Genomic DNA, 17461 nt, shown 5'->3' on the forward strand with positions numbered 1-17461 from the left:
CATATTTGGTGGAAAGATAATGGTTATGGGATGTGATTTCAGACAAGTGTTGTCGGTCGTTAGACGTAGAACACGAGCACAGATTGCGGATTCTAGCATACAAATGGCGCCTATTTGGTCTTCGATTATCAAGTTGCGGTTAACTATATATATGAAAGCACTAACCGATCCATGGTTCTCACAGTTTATATTATGTGTCGGTGATGGAGTTGAAGAGGCGGTGCACGAAAACTTTATTCAAATCCATGATGATATGGTAATTCCCTTCACTAAAAAGAAAATTCATTGAATACTTTGATTGATGCCATCTTTCCATCCTTGGAAATTAATAAATCTAAATTTGATTATATTATTTCGCATGCAATACTATCCACAAGAAATGATAGTGTCGATGAGATTAATGATTATTTGATCGGCCAATTCCATGAAGAAGAGGGAATTTACTATAGTTTTAATGAAGTCGTAGATGATATAAAGAGCATCTATCACGTGGAATTCTTGAATACGCTAAGTTTTAGGGGTTTGCCCCCTCATTACCTAAGACAGAAAGTTGAATGCCCAATAATACGGTTACGGAATCTCAACCCATCAAATGGGTTGTGTAATGACACCTAACTGATATGTAAAAGTTTTCAGCACAGTGTCATTGATGCTGAAATAGCTGTTGGTCAACATGCTGGAAAGAGGTTATTTTTGTCAATGATTCCTCTAAAGTCCGTCTGAAGATGACATGTTCCTCTTCAAGTTGAAGAGAAATTAATTTCAAGTTTGATTATATTTTGCGATGACAATAAATAAAGCTCAGGGATAAACAAATCCAAATGTAGGTATTTATCTTCTGGAATCGGTTTTCTCTCATGACAAATTTTATGTGACATTATCCAAAGGGATATCACGTGCTAATACAAAAGTATTAGTGAAGTCTGACAAACAATTCAACGGTAGTGAAGTCTATACATCAAATGTGGTGTATAGAGAAATGTTGCACGATTAATAATGCACAATAAATCATGTGTACATGTGCATTTTTAAAGAATGTCAACTTTTCATTTTTAATTTTTACTGATTTCGTTTATGCTAACAAGACTCTTATGTTTAATTGTTTATATGCAGTAACTATTTGTGTAAAAGAACTAATCATCTCTACAAACTAGTTTCTGAATAAAATATTCGCACCCAAAGTTTGACGTGGGTAAACGGCTATATATATATATATATATATATTAGTGTTCTAAAATGCGCGCCAAGGCGTGCCATGGCGTGAGGCGTGGCTCCGCCGTTACGAAAAGTCTCATAACGTTGTTGTTAGGCGTGGTGTGTGGCAAGGCGTGATATGGCGCGGAATGGCGCGTTATGGCGCGTGTTTTTTCATTTGAGACACGGTTTTTTGCTCTTTGATATGTTTTTTCTAATCGGAGATACAGGTATTGTGAATTTTTGTTACTAGTTATTGATCTAACACTTCTAAAAAGTAGTTATATTTAATATAAATTTATATTTATATGGTAATATAATTTTAAATTAATACAAAATCTCCGCCTTACATCACGCCTTGAAAAACGCCATGGCTCGCCATGGCTTGTTAAGCTTGAGGCTTGACCTTGCTGCCACGCCACGCCTCACGCCATTTAGAACCTTGATATATATATATATATATATATATATATATATATATATATATATATATATATATATATATATATATATATATGTATATATATATATCTTACATACATATAAAACTTGCATTTTCCCTTGATTGTCATGCATTTGAAACCCCCAAACCTTTTCACCTTCTTAATAATTAATCACACAAAATCAATGGTAATTTATATGAGATAATAATTTGCTAAAACCTCATGCATTTGTATGGTATTAGAACATGTTTGAGTTTTTGGGTTTTAGACTTTAGTAAATGGGTAATCCGTTTGATACGTTGGATTTGAAGCTATCTTATTCGAATTACCCAAAACAAGAGATAAATTAATAATATATGCTCATGCATGTTTTGTACAAGCCTCAATCAAAATACAATATATCATGATCATACAATTAAATGTCTTTTATTCCATTTTTGGCTTTATAACAAAAGTTTGTTTACGTGGCGAAGAAAGAAAACTTTAAGATTAATATTTAGGTTGGATGTTTATATAAGATTTGTTTTAAATATATAATATAGATATAAATACACAAATGTGTGTCAAATACAACCCATCACAAATTTAATGTTATAAACTAGAATATAACTCAAAGTGGTTTTCCAAATATAATATTTATACTATAATATAATATATTAGAAGAATACCATATATTAGACGAATCCCACATGCTGTGCAGAAATTTAGTTGCATAGATAATATATTATAATTATATTTCATTTAAAATATGTTAGGGTCATTTGGTTATTACATTGTTGTACTAGACACTATAGTCTCATATATTTTGAATGACTCTTACAAAAATGATGTCTGTAATTTGAATATAACGTAATATCTTATGATGTTTATTGAATGATATTATCTTCGATTGAGCACTTTTTAATTGGAATCAACTTTATTATATTTAAAAATTTTGGCTCCGTTTTTTCTTTTCATTAGTTCTAGAATATGATTTTTTATATTAACTTAAAATATGTCACTATCATAAAATAGATTGAGAATGAGATTTTTTATATTTACTTAAAATACAACACCATTTTCTATTCAATAGTAAAACTAACAAAAGTCGTTAAATATGTATTTTTATGAGGTTCAATATAAATAGACGACCACAAATGAGAATCCATATCTAATCAATCATCAACTAATTACATTAGATACTAATGTGTACATAAAAATTACATTTAAAATTTTAAACTAATAGTAAAAAAATTTCATTATTTATTATGATAAAAAATCTGTAAATCAAAAAATATATATGCTATTTAATCGCATACAAGTTTTATGTATGGCTTATTCACAATATATTAAACCATATATAACCATATTAAACTACATAATTATCTCACTGCACAACGCGCGGACATTCGCCTAGTATATACTAGGTGTGAGCCCCATGTATTACATGAGTGTATTTAAAATAATTAAATATGTATAAACATTTGAGAAATTTGAATTTATAAGAAAATTGAGAAAAATATTGAATTACTAAAATTAAATTTTTTTTTTCTCTTTTAAATTTAAACAAATCATTTAAATAAAATAATCAAAGCAAATTAATCACATTTTATTTTAAAATTTTAAAATTATAAGGAAAGTTCATTAATGAAATTGATATGCATTTATTATTAAATTTAAATACCATATGAAATTTAATAAAATAGGAAAACCACAAAATTACATATGGAATAAAAATTAATTCAAAATAATCATAAAATGACATGTGTCAAAATGAATGAGAGTGTGACAAGTGGCAAAAAAAACCTTCATTTATTAGAGAAATATATATATATATATATATATATATATATATATATATATATATATATATATATATATATATATATATATATATATATATATATCTTTACTATCTTATAAAACAAATCCCATTATTTCTAAAAATAGATAACCACTTGGGTTGTGGTGATTTGGTAAGACATGTGGAAGATATGGTGGATAACCTATTGACCCATGTTCAAATTCTGGCACTACTAATCCCTTGTGGCCATGGAGGTTCGCCTGCAGTGACTCCAGGGCATGAGGCAAAGCCTCATGTCTGCAGCGGGGGATTAGTCGGTGCGCGAAAGCTGGCCCGAAAACCCTCGTTAGGGAAGTTCCCTTTCCAAAAAAAAAAAAAATAGATTGAATAAAATAATAATATTTTTTAAGACGTCCAAATCATTAAGCTAATTGTACAACTAATCACTAATAAAATAATATTAAAATTTAAACAAACTCCTATAAATCTTCTCTTCCAAGGTTTTGACCAGATCTTTTTTCATCCAAATAAATACTTAACACCCTATAATTTGGTCATTTCATTAATTTTCTTTGTTTTTAATATGACATGTTTCCTAAAACAAACTAATGATTGAATTGAAAATAATCATTCTTCATCGAAAAGAAATTAATTGTCGAAACAAACTATTTGTCGTACGCCGCTTTGCGCGGGTAAACGGCTAGTATATATATATATATATATATATATATATATATATATATATATATATATATATATATATATATATATATATATATATATATATATATATATATATATATATATATATATATATATATATATATATATATATATGCATGGGCCATGGCACATCCATAGCCATTTATTTTTCAAATAAATAATCCATATGCACAACCCTATTTCCACCATTTTTTGGGCCATATTTTATTGTAAAATGGTTGAATGATATAGTAGTCTTATTTTAATCTGAAATATTTTATTTCCACATGAACTGTTAAATATATTTCTTTCCACCCGTTATATATATATTTTATGAAGGGAAAAGGATGAAAATGTCTAACGAACTAGTGTTTTAATCTTATTTTCATCTGATTTATTTTGTATATAATGGGTCCTTCAACTTTTTTTTATGTTTTATTTAAATACTTTTATCTGTTACCGTCTATTTTTTTAATAACTAGATATTTTTATTCAATGTGGCATTAAACGTCGATGTTAACGTTGCATATGAGCTTGGTATATTAGCAAATGATTACAATTAACTATTCCTACTTCAAACCATGAACTTATAATAATACGGGATTCCTTTTATTACAAGTTTTATATATTTGTAGATCAACGACAATCTTAGCATTGTATACTACTACAAGGTGTGAGACTCGTATGTTATACGGGTTTGATAAAACAAAAATTAAATATAAAAGTGCAAACAAAATTTTATTTAAATTTGAAATTTAGATTTGAAATTTAAAATTTAAAATTTGAATTTAAAAATAAACATATTAAATACTATATGAGTATTAATTATTAATATTGTGATTTTCAATTAAGGTAATTATTAAATATGGTGTAAATATGATGTGTTAATTAAGAAAAGATAAAAAAAAAAATAAGAAAATAACAAATGGAAAAAACATTTAATCAAAAATACCAAAAAATGACATGTTTCCAAGTTAATAAGAGGGTGATATGTGGCAAAATTATTTTAATTTATTAGGGAGGATACTTCGTTTATTTACCCATATTTTCAACCCTGGTCACTCATTCGACTTTACTAGGTAATAAAAGACCAGTTTCTTGTGAAATTAGCTTGTTAGAGACTTTATCAACATACTAAAGAAATTCAAAACACGAACATATGTATCATAGAAAATACCAGTTTTCCATGGACTTAGTGAAAGACCAGAATCTTATGTCTTATAAATGACCATAACACGTATTCGCACTAGGTTTAAAGAAATACAAAATACGAACACATGTATACTAACTAGGATTTCTAAGATTGCTCGGTATAGGTACCCGTTACCACTGTGCCATATCAGCATCGAGCCCTGAACGCCATTGTGGGGATGATGTTTTGTCCATAAACACGCCGTTGTAACACCTTCAAGTTAGGGCTAAAATTTTATTTAAAGGTTATTGTTTAAGATTAATAATTTTCATGTTGAGAATCAAAATTTCAATAACACGTTCAAGTCATAAATGTGACTTGACCTAACTTATCTAATTATATTTTGGACTTATTTTGTGAATATATTCCGTTTTAGGGGTAATAATAAAAGTCTTAGGACGTAGTTTGTTATTGACAATGTTAGTTAGGGCTAAATAACAAAAACTAGAAAGTGAGGGACTATTTTTGAAAGTGATGAAAGATTAGATCTTTTAGACTGCAAACCCCTTTCATCCATTTGATTTGAACGATTTTGGCTTGCAAAATGAGCGGAAAGCTTAGAGTTAAAAGGAGCATTTGAATGCTATTTGAGATTTCATCAATGTTGAAACATCCGCTAGTTTCACCAACTTCAAAACTAATGCTCAAACTCATATATTTAATGAGATTAGTATTGTATTTCATTCTTCTCATACTGTTATATCTCCATAGCAAAAATTGTGATTAGAAGCTTTGATGGTAATCATTTTGAAACCATAGCTTGGTGAATCACCCATTGATTGATAGGATCCCATTTTGATTATGGATTATGTGTTTTGAAGTTATTTACACATAGAATTCAAGGTTCTATTTCAAATCCTTTAGGTAAACCAATCGTTTGAATTAAAAATGAGTAAATGATGTTTTAATTGAGAGAGATTTTCCTATGAACTATCAAAGAAGTATAGTGTACAAAAAAGGCCTTGGGCCGAAAGCATATACATGCACTTATGAAATACAAATGGGCCTTTCATGGACTAATAATATGATGTAGCTGGTTTTTGTTGGAAAATTTTACAAGATATATATATGTATGTTAATGTAGCTCAAAGCTTAGGCATGGTATTTATAATTTATAAAGATCATAAAGTCAACAACAAAATGAATTTACTAATAGGAAGGTTTTCCAAAATATCGAAGTCGATAAAAACCAAAACCCTGTCGTTTTGTAGAGGATGCACTAGTACACAAAAAAGTCGACATACTTACTTTTTATGAACCACAAAAATACAACAAATGAAACGAAAACGTACCCATAAACCATGGGAGTCTAGAAAGTGACATCTTCCATTCATCACTACCCTCCAAAACCCTTTCCTTTTCCATTCTATTTTTCATTTGCCACAAACTACTTCAGATCCTTCACGCCTCTTCTTCATCATCCACTTCACGAATTGACCACTCTTGTACATCACGCTTCAAGCACTTGTACATTCACACACCCCCATCATCTTTACCACATACATACATACATACTTCCCAAGACTTCCCGCAACCATATCTATCATATTATATCATATCGAAACCTTTTCACAATATTTATTCTACATTTACATATTATTATAATATAAGTGTCTACCACTGTACATTTCATATACAATCTAAGTTACTTCTTTTTCTTTTGCTAAAAATAAAAACATAAAACCCAACACAAAATCTTATTCTAATTTATATTTAGCCAGTATATATATATTTATATAACCTTTTTCACAAACTACACTATATGTCCACACGTATATTCACCTTTGTATAAGAACGATCTTGAACCCATAACCATGGATAAGATATGGAAGTTAAATATTAAACCAGTAAACCACCTTGCTTTTGACTTTTTCTTTCACAGACCATTAAAAAGGTGCCCGGCGAGGAATGCCCTTTCTCCGGCTGGAATTCCGGTGGTTGAATATGGGTGGAGTTCCCGGAGACATGTTGGGGGTTTCATCACCGGAGGTGGAGGAACACGACATATCAGACCCATTACGCCCATAAAGATTGAACTGAAACATGTTGGTGTCGATAAGCTGATTGAATAAATGTGACCTTCGGACCTTTTTAGGTGTCACCGGTTCTTCTGGTTCGTAAAACTCCCGGCCATGTTTCATCTTTTGAGTGAAGCTCAACTCCCGATCACCTCTCTTCATCCCACCAAGCTGACCAAGTCAAAGTCAAACCACCATACATCAGTCATCAATCATCATGTTCCAATGATTTAATCAAAAGGGAAGAAATTAGAAAAGTCTGTACCTTGCAACCAAGGGAACAAAAACGGAAAGCATCGACGAGACTCCGACCACAAATCTCACAGTGATTGGTGACACCTTTACCAGGCCTAGGCTGAGGTCGTTCGTTCAAGAACACTATCTTTGCGCTGTTGATAATGTACGTTTGTACACATGAAATGTCCAGAAATCTTTGAATCTCGTTCACCCTAACCACGTTATGGTAGGAAGATCTTCGTATCTGATGAGTCACAACAAAAATTCGAAGAATTAGTACATTATGTTAGATAGGCATTTCGTCGAACACCGAGTAGGCGTGAATTGTGTTACGAATTTTGCTGATGATTTTTACCTGAACAACACGATGATCTTTGTGATGGGTCAAACAGTAGGAACAGAGAGAGTTACCACAGCAGTCCAAGCAATACATGTTGCATTCGCTTTTATTAGCATCTCCATGGAAACGACAAGTGGTAAAGTAATCAGCTCTTAGCATTGGTATCAACCATGGCGGACCGAGTTCCTGATGCTCCATTTTACCGATTGGACTCACCTAATAACAAAAAACAGTGTTTTAATTATGCATTCGAATTAAAACAAAACAGAGGAAGAATCATCATCAACCAATTAAACAAAAAGATGCAATACTTCAAAATCTTTAGGTAACTAACTCTGTATCAAGTTCTAGAAGATGTCAATTACCATGTCTTTGGTCAAATTGAACTTAAAATCTTCAATCTTTACCCTGTTTTCCAGAAGCCCAAATCAGAGAAAAGGGATTAGAACAAACCCTTTGAATCATAACCGTATATCAAAACAAAAAACCCACATTCAACGATGAGAATACATACAAGAAAAACAGAGTCAATAGAATAACACAGGAGAAAAACGAGAAAAACAAGAAAAATACCTTTGAAAAAATGGAGGAATTAATGGAGAAGAGGGTTCTGGAGTTGTGTGTGTGTGTGTGTGAAACGTATATGAATGAATGAAAGGCAGACGGTGAAAGAGAGAAGGAGGAAAGACTGGGGAAGCTCGAAAAGGATTGAAAGGAATTTGTAAGGCGGTCATATATGACTATTTATATTTCTATATTTAAATATATTATCGATTATTATATAATATTTATTAAATATTTGTTAAACAAAAATAAGTATGGGTTAGGTTCACTTTACAACCCTCCACTATCTTTGTTTAAACAATTAGTGGATTTGGTTATGCAACTTTGAGTCTTTTTTCACCTGTGTATCTATGCATGTGTAGTAACATACAATGATATCGAATTTGATAACTTTAATATACAATTTTTGTTGAGTTTATTCTATTTCAATGGTTTTTATGAAAATGTTTTAAACATGTTTTAATTATTAGACATAAAATTAGGCATAAGTGTTAACGTTTGTCCAAATATGATTTTTTTGTCGTCAATTAAACTGTTATAAAATACTAGTATTAAATATAACTATATAAGTACATAAATTCTTGTTAATCTTTTTTCAAATGGTCATTTTGGAATTGGAAAGAAACAATGAAACCTTTTTGATTTCTTGGATTTGTCAATTTCGGGTTTTAAGATAATGATAGTATATAAACCTATTTAAATGATAGCATTGTACATATAATTTCAGAAAATGTATTTTGATAATGAAATTAGTAGAGAAATAAACATCGTACTCATCTTCTACAAGATTAATGAACTACTAACTCCATTTGCAGAAAAGTGTTTTTTTTTTGTTCTTTTGAATTCATTTAATAAACATTAGATACTTTTCAACAATACAACATATATCGTAATTTTGTAAAAGATTTATATACGTAATGTAAAAAAATAAAATTTAAAAAGTAAAAAATAAAAAAATAATAATGTGACCTGCTACCGTATGTAAAAGAATAATATGTGAACAGTTCAACAAGTTAGATTATATATAATGTACAAAAAGAAAATGAATAAATGTGAACAAATCATGTCGTCATGCATTTCTCGTTGTCTCTGCCATTGTTGACACTCATCCTTGTCGGTTCTTTGCTCATTTTCCTATAGACGATCGATCCTCATGGATAAAGCTTTGGATGTCTCTCCCACATAATCACCCACTACAAGAATATCGGGCTTTAGTGGCAACACATTTAACGGTGATAGCCATCATTAGTGGTGATACCCAACATTCACGATAGGCATCATTGGTAACAGTGGTTGTCACCGCTAAAGGCGTCACCACTAAAGCTCTTTGATCCCACTTTGCATGAATATCTAGGATTAAATCATATATGCCAATTTATTGCCTAATCCTACGGCTGGAAACATGATATGCACACAACAATAGCAGTGACACCAATACCGGTGACGCGTGTAGCCACTAATACTAAAAAAATATTGCAAAAAATTTCCTCCAAAGGGCGTCACCGCTAACAAGAGATGCAGATATTTCCTTCAAAAATTTCCTGTGAACCCAAATCTCTCTATCAAACACTCCAGTGAGCCCAAGTCTCTACCTTCAGATTTTCATCGATTATGTCCACAATCATCAACCTACAATACTACTTCGTTGCCATTGTTTCGTTCCTGATGCATCATTGGTGATCTCAACAGGCGACGACCATAGGTGCTTCCCATCCCCTCTTTTCTCTTTCTTTTCTCGTCGGTGCCATCGACTAGAGTTTAATTTTTTTGATTTCATCATCGGTGACCTTGTTCCTCTGCTTCTGTCTTGTTGACGATAAGTATCATCACCGTTGCCGGATTTCCACCACCACAACACCATCACCATTCTGGTTTCATACCACCACATTTTTTATTCCATTTCATGAAGTATTTTCAGTCTAGTTCTTCATATTGATCTTGTATGTGTGTATAATCTATGTATATGTAATGTATGTCTAAACGTATCTAATGTGTGTATAATATTATATGTATAAATATATATTATAGTGAAAACATAAACTTATGTATGTATATGTGTATATATTTATAGTGAAATTATAAAATTTATGATTATAATGTATGTATAAGTGTATTTTAATATGTGTATTTTTATGTATAAATGTGTATTATGTGCATTTGTATATATGAAAACAGAAAGTTATGTATGTATATGTGCATTTATAATGTATGCAAGAACAAATGTGTGTGTGTGTGTCTCTCTCTCTCTCTCTCTCTCTCTATATATATATATATATATATATATATATATATATATATATATATATATATATATATATATGTGTGTGTGTGTGTGTGTGTGTATGCAAACTTGTATGTATGTGAAATAGCATAACCGTAGGGATTTGTTAATTTGATTAGAACATGACTTAACTTTTAAGGGCTTATTATTAAGGACTTAGTTAGAAAAACCTTAAAAACTACATAATATATAAAGTAAAATGCTATAATGGAAAAAACAAAAAAGTAGGATAATATAATTCACAATGCTATTTAAAGTACAATACTAGAATAAAAAACAAAATAATATGATTGTTTAAAGTACAATGCTATAATAGCAAAAAAACGAATATATAAAAAGTACAATATTATAATAGAAAAAAAACAATATAATATTTAAAGTAGAATGCAATAATAGAAAAATTAAAACAAATCAAATGTCATAAATAAAAAATTACAGAAATGTAAGATGCTATAAATAACAAGAATAGGCTAAAATTCTATTACATTTCTTTGTTTTAATCATCATGAGCTTAGAAATGTCCACTCGAAATTGATTTAGAAGTTAATTTCGGGTTGTCCCCGTTTTGGAACTGCTTTTTTTTAATACTTTATGTGTTTCTATATTGTATATCTTATAATCTTTCAGGCTATGGGGTTTACTTCGATTGCATTGTTATACATCAAGACCGGTGTGATGGTCTTGGCCGTGGAGGTGATGGAGCCGATGATCCACCACTTCTATTAGGCTTTGGTTGTAGACATCACGCAGATGATTGTAAGTCTTAGGATGATTCATATATTATAAACTATTATGACTAATATTATCAGTTATATTTTTCAGCTGTTCCAACAAAAAGAACAAGAGGATTGGCCAAAAACATTAAACTCTCAAAGTTGTTACTGAAAAACAAGGGGAGGCCCGTGGCCTTGGATTTTGACAAAGAGCTTATATTTTCCTATGTCGGGAAACCTAGTAATATGTTTTCCCATGAGAATGGGCGATATATTTGGGAGAACATCCTTTTTAGCATATTTGGTTGGGAAAAATTTTCCCCACGTTAAGAAATGCTACAATCACGCATATGAATGTAAATTATTTACATGATTATATATAAAGTTTATATGCAATCGGTATTTAATTAAATAAATTTTCTTATTTGTAGATAAAGTATGATTTAGATCAGGTTTCCTTGGATCCTCAGAGTGTTAGGTTGTTGTAGAGCATTGATGTGACTTTACAAATACATTATAGAGACTAGAAAGGTAAAGTGAGTAATCATTTTTAGAGAGTCGGATGGCTTGTACATATCCCAATAGAATTAGCCAACCCCCCCCCCCCCCCCCCCAAGGGTATGTCATCTGGTCATTGGGCACAAGCAGTTGAACATTTTCAAACATCGAGTTTATAAAGCGTTCGACAAAAGAAGTTTGTAAACAACCAAAATATGCAAACAAATGGGGACGTGCTCGAATAGTAGTTCTTGTTTCAAATAAGTAAGTAATGATATATGTAATCGTTTATTTAAAGTTAATTAATCTAGTTTTTAATGTTAAATAGAACAAGAGTACACTCCAAGTCTTTTATGATGCACATACTCAAGGCTAAGGGGTATTTGACAACCCTTTAGCCAATGAGCATTATATAAATTATAATTTTATTATATAAGAGTTTGTTTATATTATGATGTTAATCATGTGTTGAAAATACAAAATGCTTTAGTCCGAGTGTTAGATTAGTAAACTCAAGCTTTAACTGAAGAAAGATGTAACGACCCGAAAATTAAGGGTAAAAATTTCATTTTTATTATAATCAAACAACTAGTGTAACTTCATCCAAACATTGAAAAGCATTTAAAAATAAACACAATTATCAGAGTTCATTCCCAAAATTACATATTGCGGAAACCACGGGTGCATGCGCTGCGATCAAGCCGGACCCTTCCCTTTCGAACCGGAAGTAGCTGAAACCATAAACCACAAACTGTAAGCACAAAGCTTAGTGAGTTCCCCAAATACCACATACCAAACATATTAATTGATCCATGCATATCATACATTTCCAATCAATCAATAAAAGGGATATGTGCCAACCATAGTCTTGCCATTATGCCACAAGCTGCCTCATGGTCCTCCTTGCCAGGCCGGGGGCCAAAACCTAGGTCTTACCGACAGGTGCCAGGAGACACCTCCGGGTCTTCCATGTAAGCATCACAAAGACAACTAGCACCCAATCTACACTACTTAACTAATTAACTGCCAGAGTTCAGACTTTGGTCTTGCATACAGTTCGCCATGAGCCGCCTCTTGGTCTTTCATACAAACTGCCAAGGGTTACCCCCAGGTCTTCCTACAATACATAAACCAAATGGTCCGGTATTGGTACCTTCGACCTATAGAACAGTGAGGAGACTCACCTCGAATGCAGAAGCTTACTGAAAGAAATCCCTAGCTGCTGCCCTGACGACTCCTCCGGGCTATCAATACCAAAATAACACCCAATTAGCAATTGGGTTCCAAACTGTGATCCATAATCCATACTTGGGGTAAAATGAACATTTTACCCCTGACCCAACATGAACCAAAACTGACGCCCAAGCCCAAAACCAAAAGGCCCAAAACTACAAGATCCATAAAATCCCACTAATGGCCCAATTTTCCAAATTAGGCCCAACCCCATATGAGCCTTATCCTAAAGCCCAATAATTCCTAGCTAACAATAAATCTTAGTTATCCCAAAAGGCCCAAAGCAACAAAGTGGATCAAGGATGTGAAGCCCAAAATGCAACAAACGCAAAACCCATATGAACTACGAATGTTGGGCATACTCGACGAATTCTGAATCGCGGCCAAAAGAAGGTACGTTGGGCGTACCATTAGTTACGCAACGCGTAACCGACACTTCTCTAAAACTCAAAACACGTCTTAATCCTTTAAGTCCTCGCATCAAAACCTCATAGAACCTTCAAACTAAGATCTTAATTCATAAAGTCGACACCTTTAAGCATTTACATGATTCAATGGGACCCAACAACTAACTTAATCCATTAAGACCCAACATAATCCAACTAGAACATGCATGGACCATTCTTAAACATCAAGCAAGCATTTTTATGAACTAGAAACATCAGAAGAGGAAAAATCTATCACTCCAAGCTCCTGGAGTGGCTCAAACTCACAAGGAGAACTTACTTGACGAGTCCCATGTGGGTAACTCGACGAGTTGGATCATCTGTTTGTAGTTTTTTGAGTTTTTTGGTTTTGGATTAGGATCATTACCACAAACTGTTTTGGCACATAATATTCGATTTTACTGATAAGTTAATGATTATCCTCATCCAATTAAATGATGATTGTCAAATTTTAAGATAATTACTTGATTTTGTGAAAAACTAATTATTTGTAGAATTTGAATCATCTTGCTATATGAAATTAAAGTAGGTCAACTATGTGATATGGTTAATTATATGATTAATTTAACTGTTATCAAATTGAACCAAGAGTTTTGAAAAGTTTCAAAATTTGCTCTGAAGTTTGGAATTTAAAAGGTTTTAATTTTGAAATATTTAAATTCTAAACCCTAGAGTTTTAAAAGTGTAATATTCAACAATTATACCATTATAATATTAAAAGCTTAATACTTATATATATATATATATATGTGTGTGTGTGTGTTAGTGCGTATAAGACAGTTTGTCCTAGCGTTAGTAGGCCTCATTTATGAAGCTGGTCTATAATGGGGTATAAGAAAATTGCCTATAAAATGGCGATTCAATGGGTGTCCACTCTCACCCACCGCTTCCTTGACTAGTGGAGGTCCATTAGCCGAACGAGTAAGATAGGACATTAATTCTCATTAAAAAGTATAATGATAATTATAAAAGTAACTAAATGCTTTTCATAAATTCCCAATCTTAGTTACTTTAGGAAAGATGTTAAAACGGTGTTATTCCATGAAATTGCACTTTGCACCTTGCCAAGTCGTTAGTGGAGCGTGTGTGGTTAACCGACACACTAATATGGACTAACAAGGGTGGCAAAGGGTAGCTCGAGCATTATCATAGATCAATGGAGCATGTGTGGTTTACCAGCACATTGATTAGGTGGTAAATGACTCAAGAGTGCCAAGAAAATTTGCATGGTTATTCACACCTTGTTTGTAATCATCGGTATCACAGTCACAAACTTAAAGGGCATAATTGAGATTTAAACATGCCATTGAAAAGTTCATTGAATCTCAAAGAACTAGGAATTTCATAAAACTTAATTCTTTAAAATTTTAGTTTTGGGTGGTGAAATTGGTAAATCGTCATTTACCTATCTTCAAATATTTTGCAATTGGATTAAGGCACCCCTCTTCTGAATTGTGAAATATTGTGTTGGGTCCTAACCTTAATATTTCATTTGGGTGTTATATTAAGGAATTTCCATCTAATGAAACTTTTCTTTCTTTTCAGATTCCTGCTTCAAACTCAAATGCTACTAGCTCTTTCTCCCTCATGAACCTATGTGGGAGGGTCATTTTCGATGGGTCGAATTTCAATGTTTGGATTCGAAACATTCGCATGGCCATTTGCTACAAGGAAAAATCATATGTCCTCGACAAAGAGCTAAAGGGGATTGATTAAGAAACTGGTACTCCTGAGAAACTGGCTGAGTATAGGGCTCATGAGAAGGACGCAACAAAGGTGTCGTGCATCATGCTAGCCACTATGACTTTTGAGCTTCAGGAATCCTATGAGGACTTTTGGCCTTTCGAGATGCACCACGACTTGATGGAAAGGTACCACCAGAGTGCTCAATAAGAAAGGTATGAAATCATTGCCTCCATGATAACAACAAAGATGAAGGATAGAGAGTCCGTCACGACCTACTTGCCAAAGATGCAAAGATATATGGACCGCTTGCTAAAGTTGAATGTCAATTTTGACGAAGGGTTGGCTATTGACATCATATGAACAAGGAGGAAGTCACTCTGAGCAAGCTTCAACGCCTACTAAGAACTATTGAAAGTAGGTTAAAAGGCAAATCAATTGTATCCACTCCTACTGATGCCCCAATCTTCGCAATTGGACATGGGAAGGAAAAAAAGAGGAAAGCTTCCTCAAAGAACCACAAGGGAATGTCTCATGATGGATCCTCTTCTAGTAGGCCCAAAGGTGGTCCTGCTACTCCCTCATCCAATCAAAAGGAATCAGAGTGCTTCCATTGTCATGAAAAAGGGCACTAAAAACGAAGCAGCTCTAAATACTTGCAAGACATTAAGGATGGGAAGATAAAGCCCACCTTCACAGGTGTTTACACTATTCAATCTAATAACTCATCACATGCTAGTTCTTAGGTCCTTGATACAGGATGTGGTTTTCACATTTGTTCTAATTTGTAGGGTCTAAGAAGAAGTAGGGATGTAGAGCACAAGAAGATGAATTTGATCATGGGGAATAGGAAAAGCATCGCCTGTCACCAAGATTGGAGTTTATTATTTATTGCTTAGTAATGAGTTAGGGTTAGATTTGAACAATTGTTGCTACTTGCCAGATATGCTAAGAAACATTATTTCTTTTCATGGTTTGTATAAACAAGGTTTTAGATGTTCATTTAACAATGAAATTGATTCTATTAATGCTTTTTGTGATGGTAAATTTTATTTTAAAGCATTGCTTTGTAATGGTATATATGAAATTCTAATGGTTGTAGACAACTTAGGAAATAATGTATTGCATATTGATTCGTCCAATGGTTTGGATAAGGCATGCTTGTGTCATTGTCGTCTTGGACATGTCAACAAGAAGCGCATAGCCCAACTGCAAAAGGATGGAGTGTTGGAGTCATTTGACTTGAAGTCGAATGACACGTGCGAATCTTGTTTGCTTGGGAAGATGACCAAGTCACCTTTCACTGGTACTTGTGAAAGAGGTGAGGGTTTGTTGGATCTCATACACACTGATGTGTGTGGAACCTTCATATCCACCACAATGGATGCTAACTGCTTCTATGTAACCTTTACCAACGATTATAGCAGATATGGATATGTCTATTCAATCTTGGAAACCTTTGAAAAATTCAAAGAGTTTAAGCAAGAAGTGGAGAATCAATTGGGCAGTAAGATAAAGATGCTCCGATCCGATCGAGGTGGTGATTATCTTAGTATCAATTTTTCACAATTATCTTAAAGAACGTGGAATTGTTTCACAACTGACTCCACCTAGGACACCACAACTTAATGGTGTGGCTGAGAGGCGCAATCGAACCTTGTTGGATATGGTTCGGTCCATGATGATTCGAGCCTTGTTACCTATCTCATTTGGGGGTATGCCTTAGAGACTACCGCCCATATCCTTAATCTAGTCCTAACTAAGAAGTTTGCCAAAACACCTAACGAAATGTGGACATGGAAGGTTCCCTTGTTAGCACATATCAAGGTTTAGGGTTGAGAGGCTTTCGTAAGACGAGAGACTCACGACAAGCACGAACCTCGTAGTGAGCATTGTATTTTCATCGGCTATCCCTAGAAATCCTTTGGATATTTGTTCTATAGACCTAGTATGAACGTGTTCTTCGTAGTGCGAAGGGGTTTCTTTCATGAAAGAGAACTCATATACCAAGAGGATAGTGGGAGGAAAATTGACCTTGAAGAACTTCAAGAGTTAAGCGATGAAGAAACCTCTAACACTAGCAATCAACCTAAGGATGAGACTCATGTTGAACTAGTTGACGAGTCCGTACCTC

The 17461-nt window shown here is 32.8% G+C and overlaps 1 protein-coding gene across 1 annotated transcript; it reads right to left on the reverse strand.

Annotated features, from left to right (window-relative positions):
- Positions 1-6443: 6443 nt before the first annotated feature.
- On the reverse strand, positions 6444-8631 carry LOC111892929 (protein RGF1 INDUCIBLE TRANSCRIPTION FACTOR 1). Its single transcript, XM_023889003.3, has 5 exons — positions 8483-8631; positions 8275-8317; positions 7925-8125; positions 7598-7813; positions 6444-7503 (listed from the first exon to the last, which is right to left on the reverse strand). The coding sequence occupies exons 2-5, from the start codon at positions 8275-8277 to the stop codon at positions 7201-7203; spliced, it is 723 nt and encodes a 240-aa protein (XP_023744771.1). The 5' UTR covers positions 8278-8317; positions 8483-8631; the 3' UTR covers positions 6444-7200.
- Positions 8632-17461: the final 8830 nt, after the last annotated feature.

Source organism: Lactuca sativa, chromosome 8, assembly GCF_002870075.4.
Source record: "Lactuca sativa cultivar Salinas chromosome 8, Lsat_Salinas_v11, whole genome shotgun sequence".
NCBI classification, from domain to species: domain Eukaryota; kingdom Viridiplantae; phylum Streptophyta; class Magnoliopsida; order Asterales; family Asteraceae; genus Lactuca; species Lactuca sativa.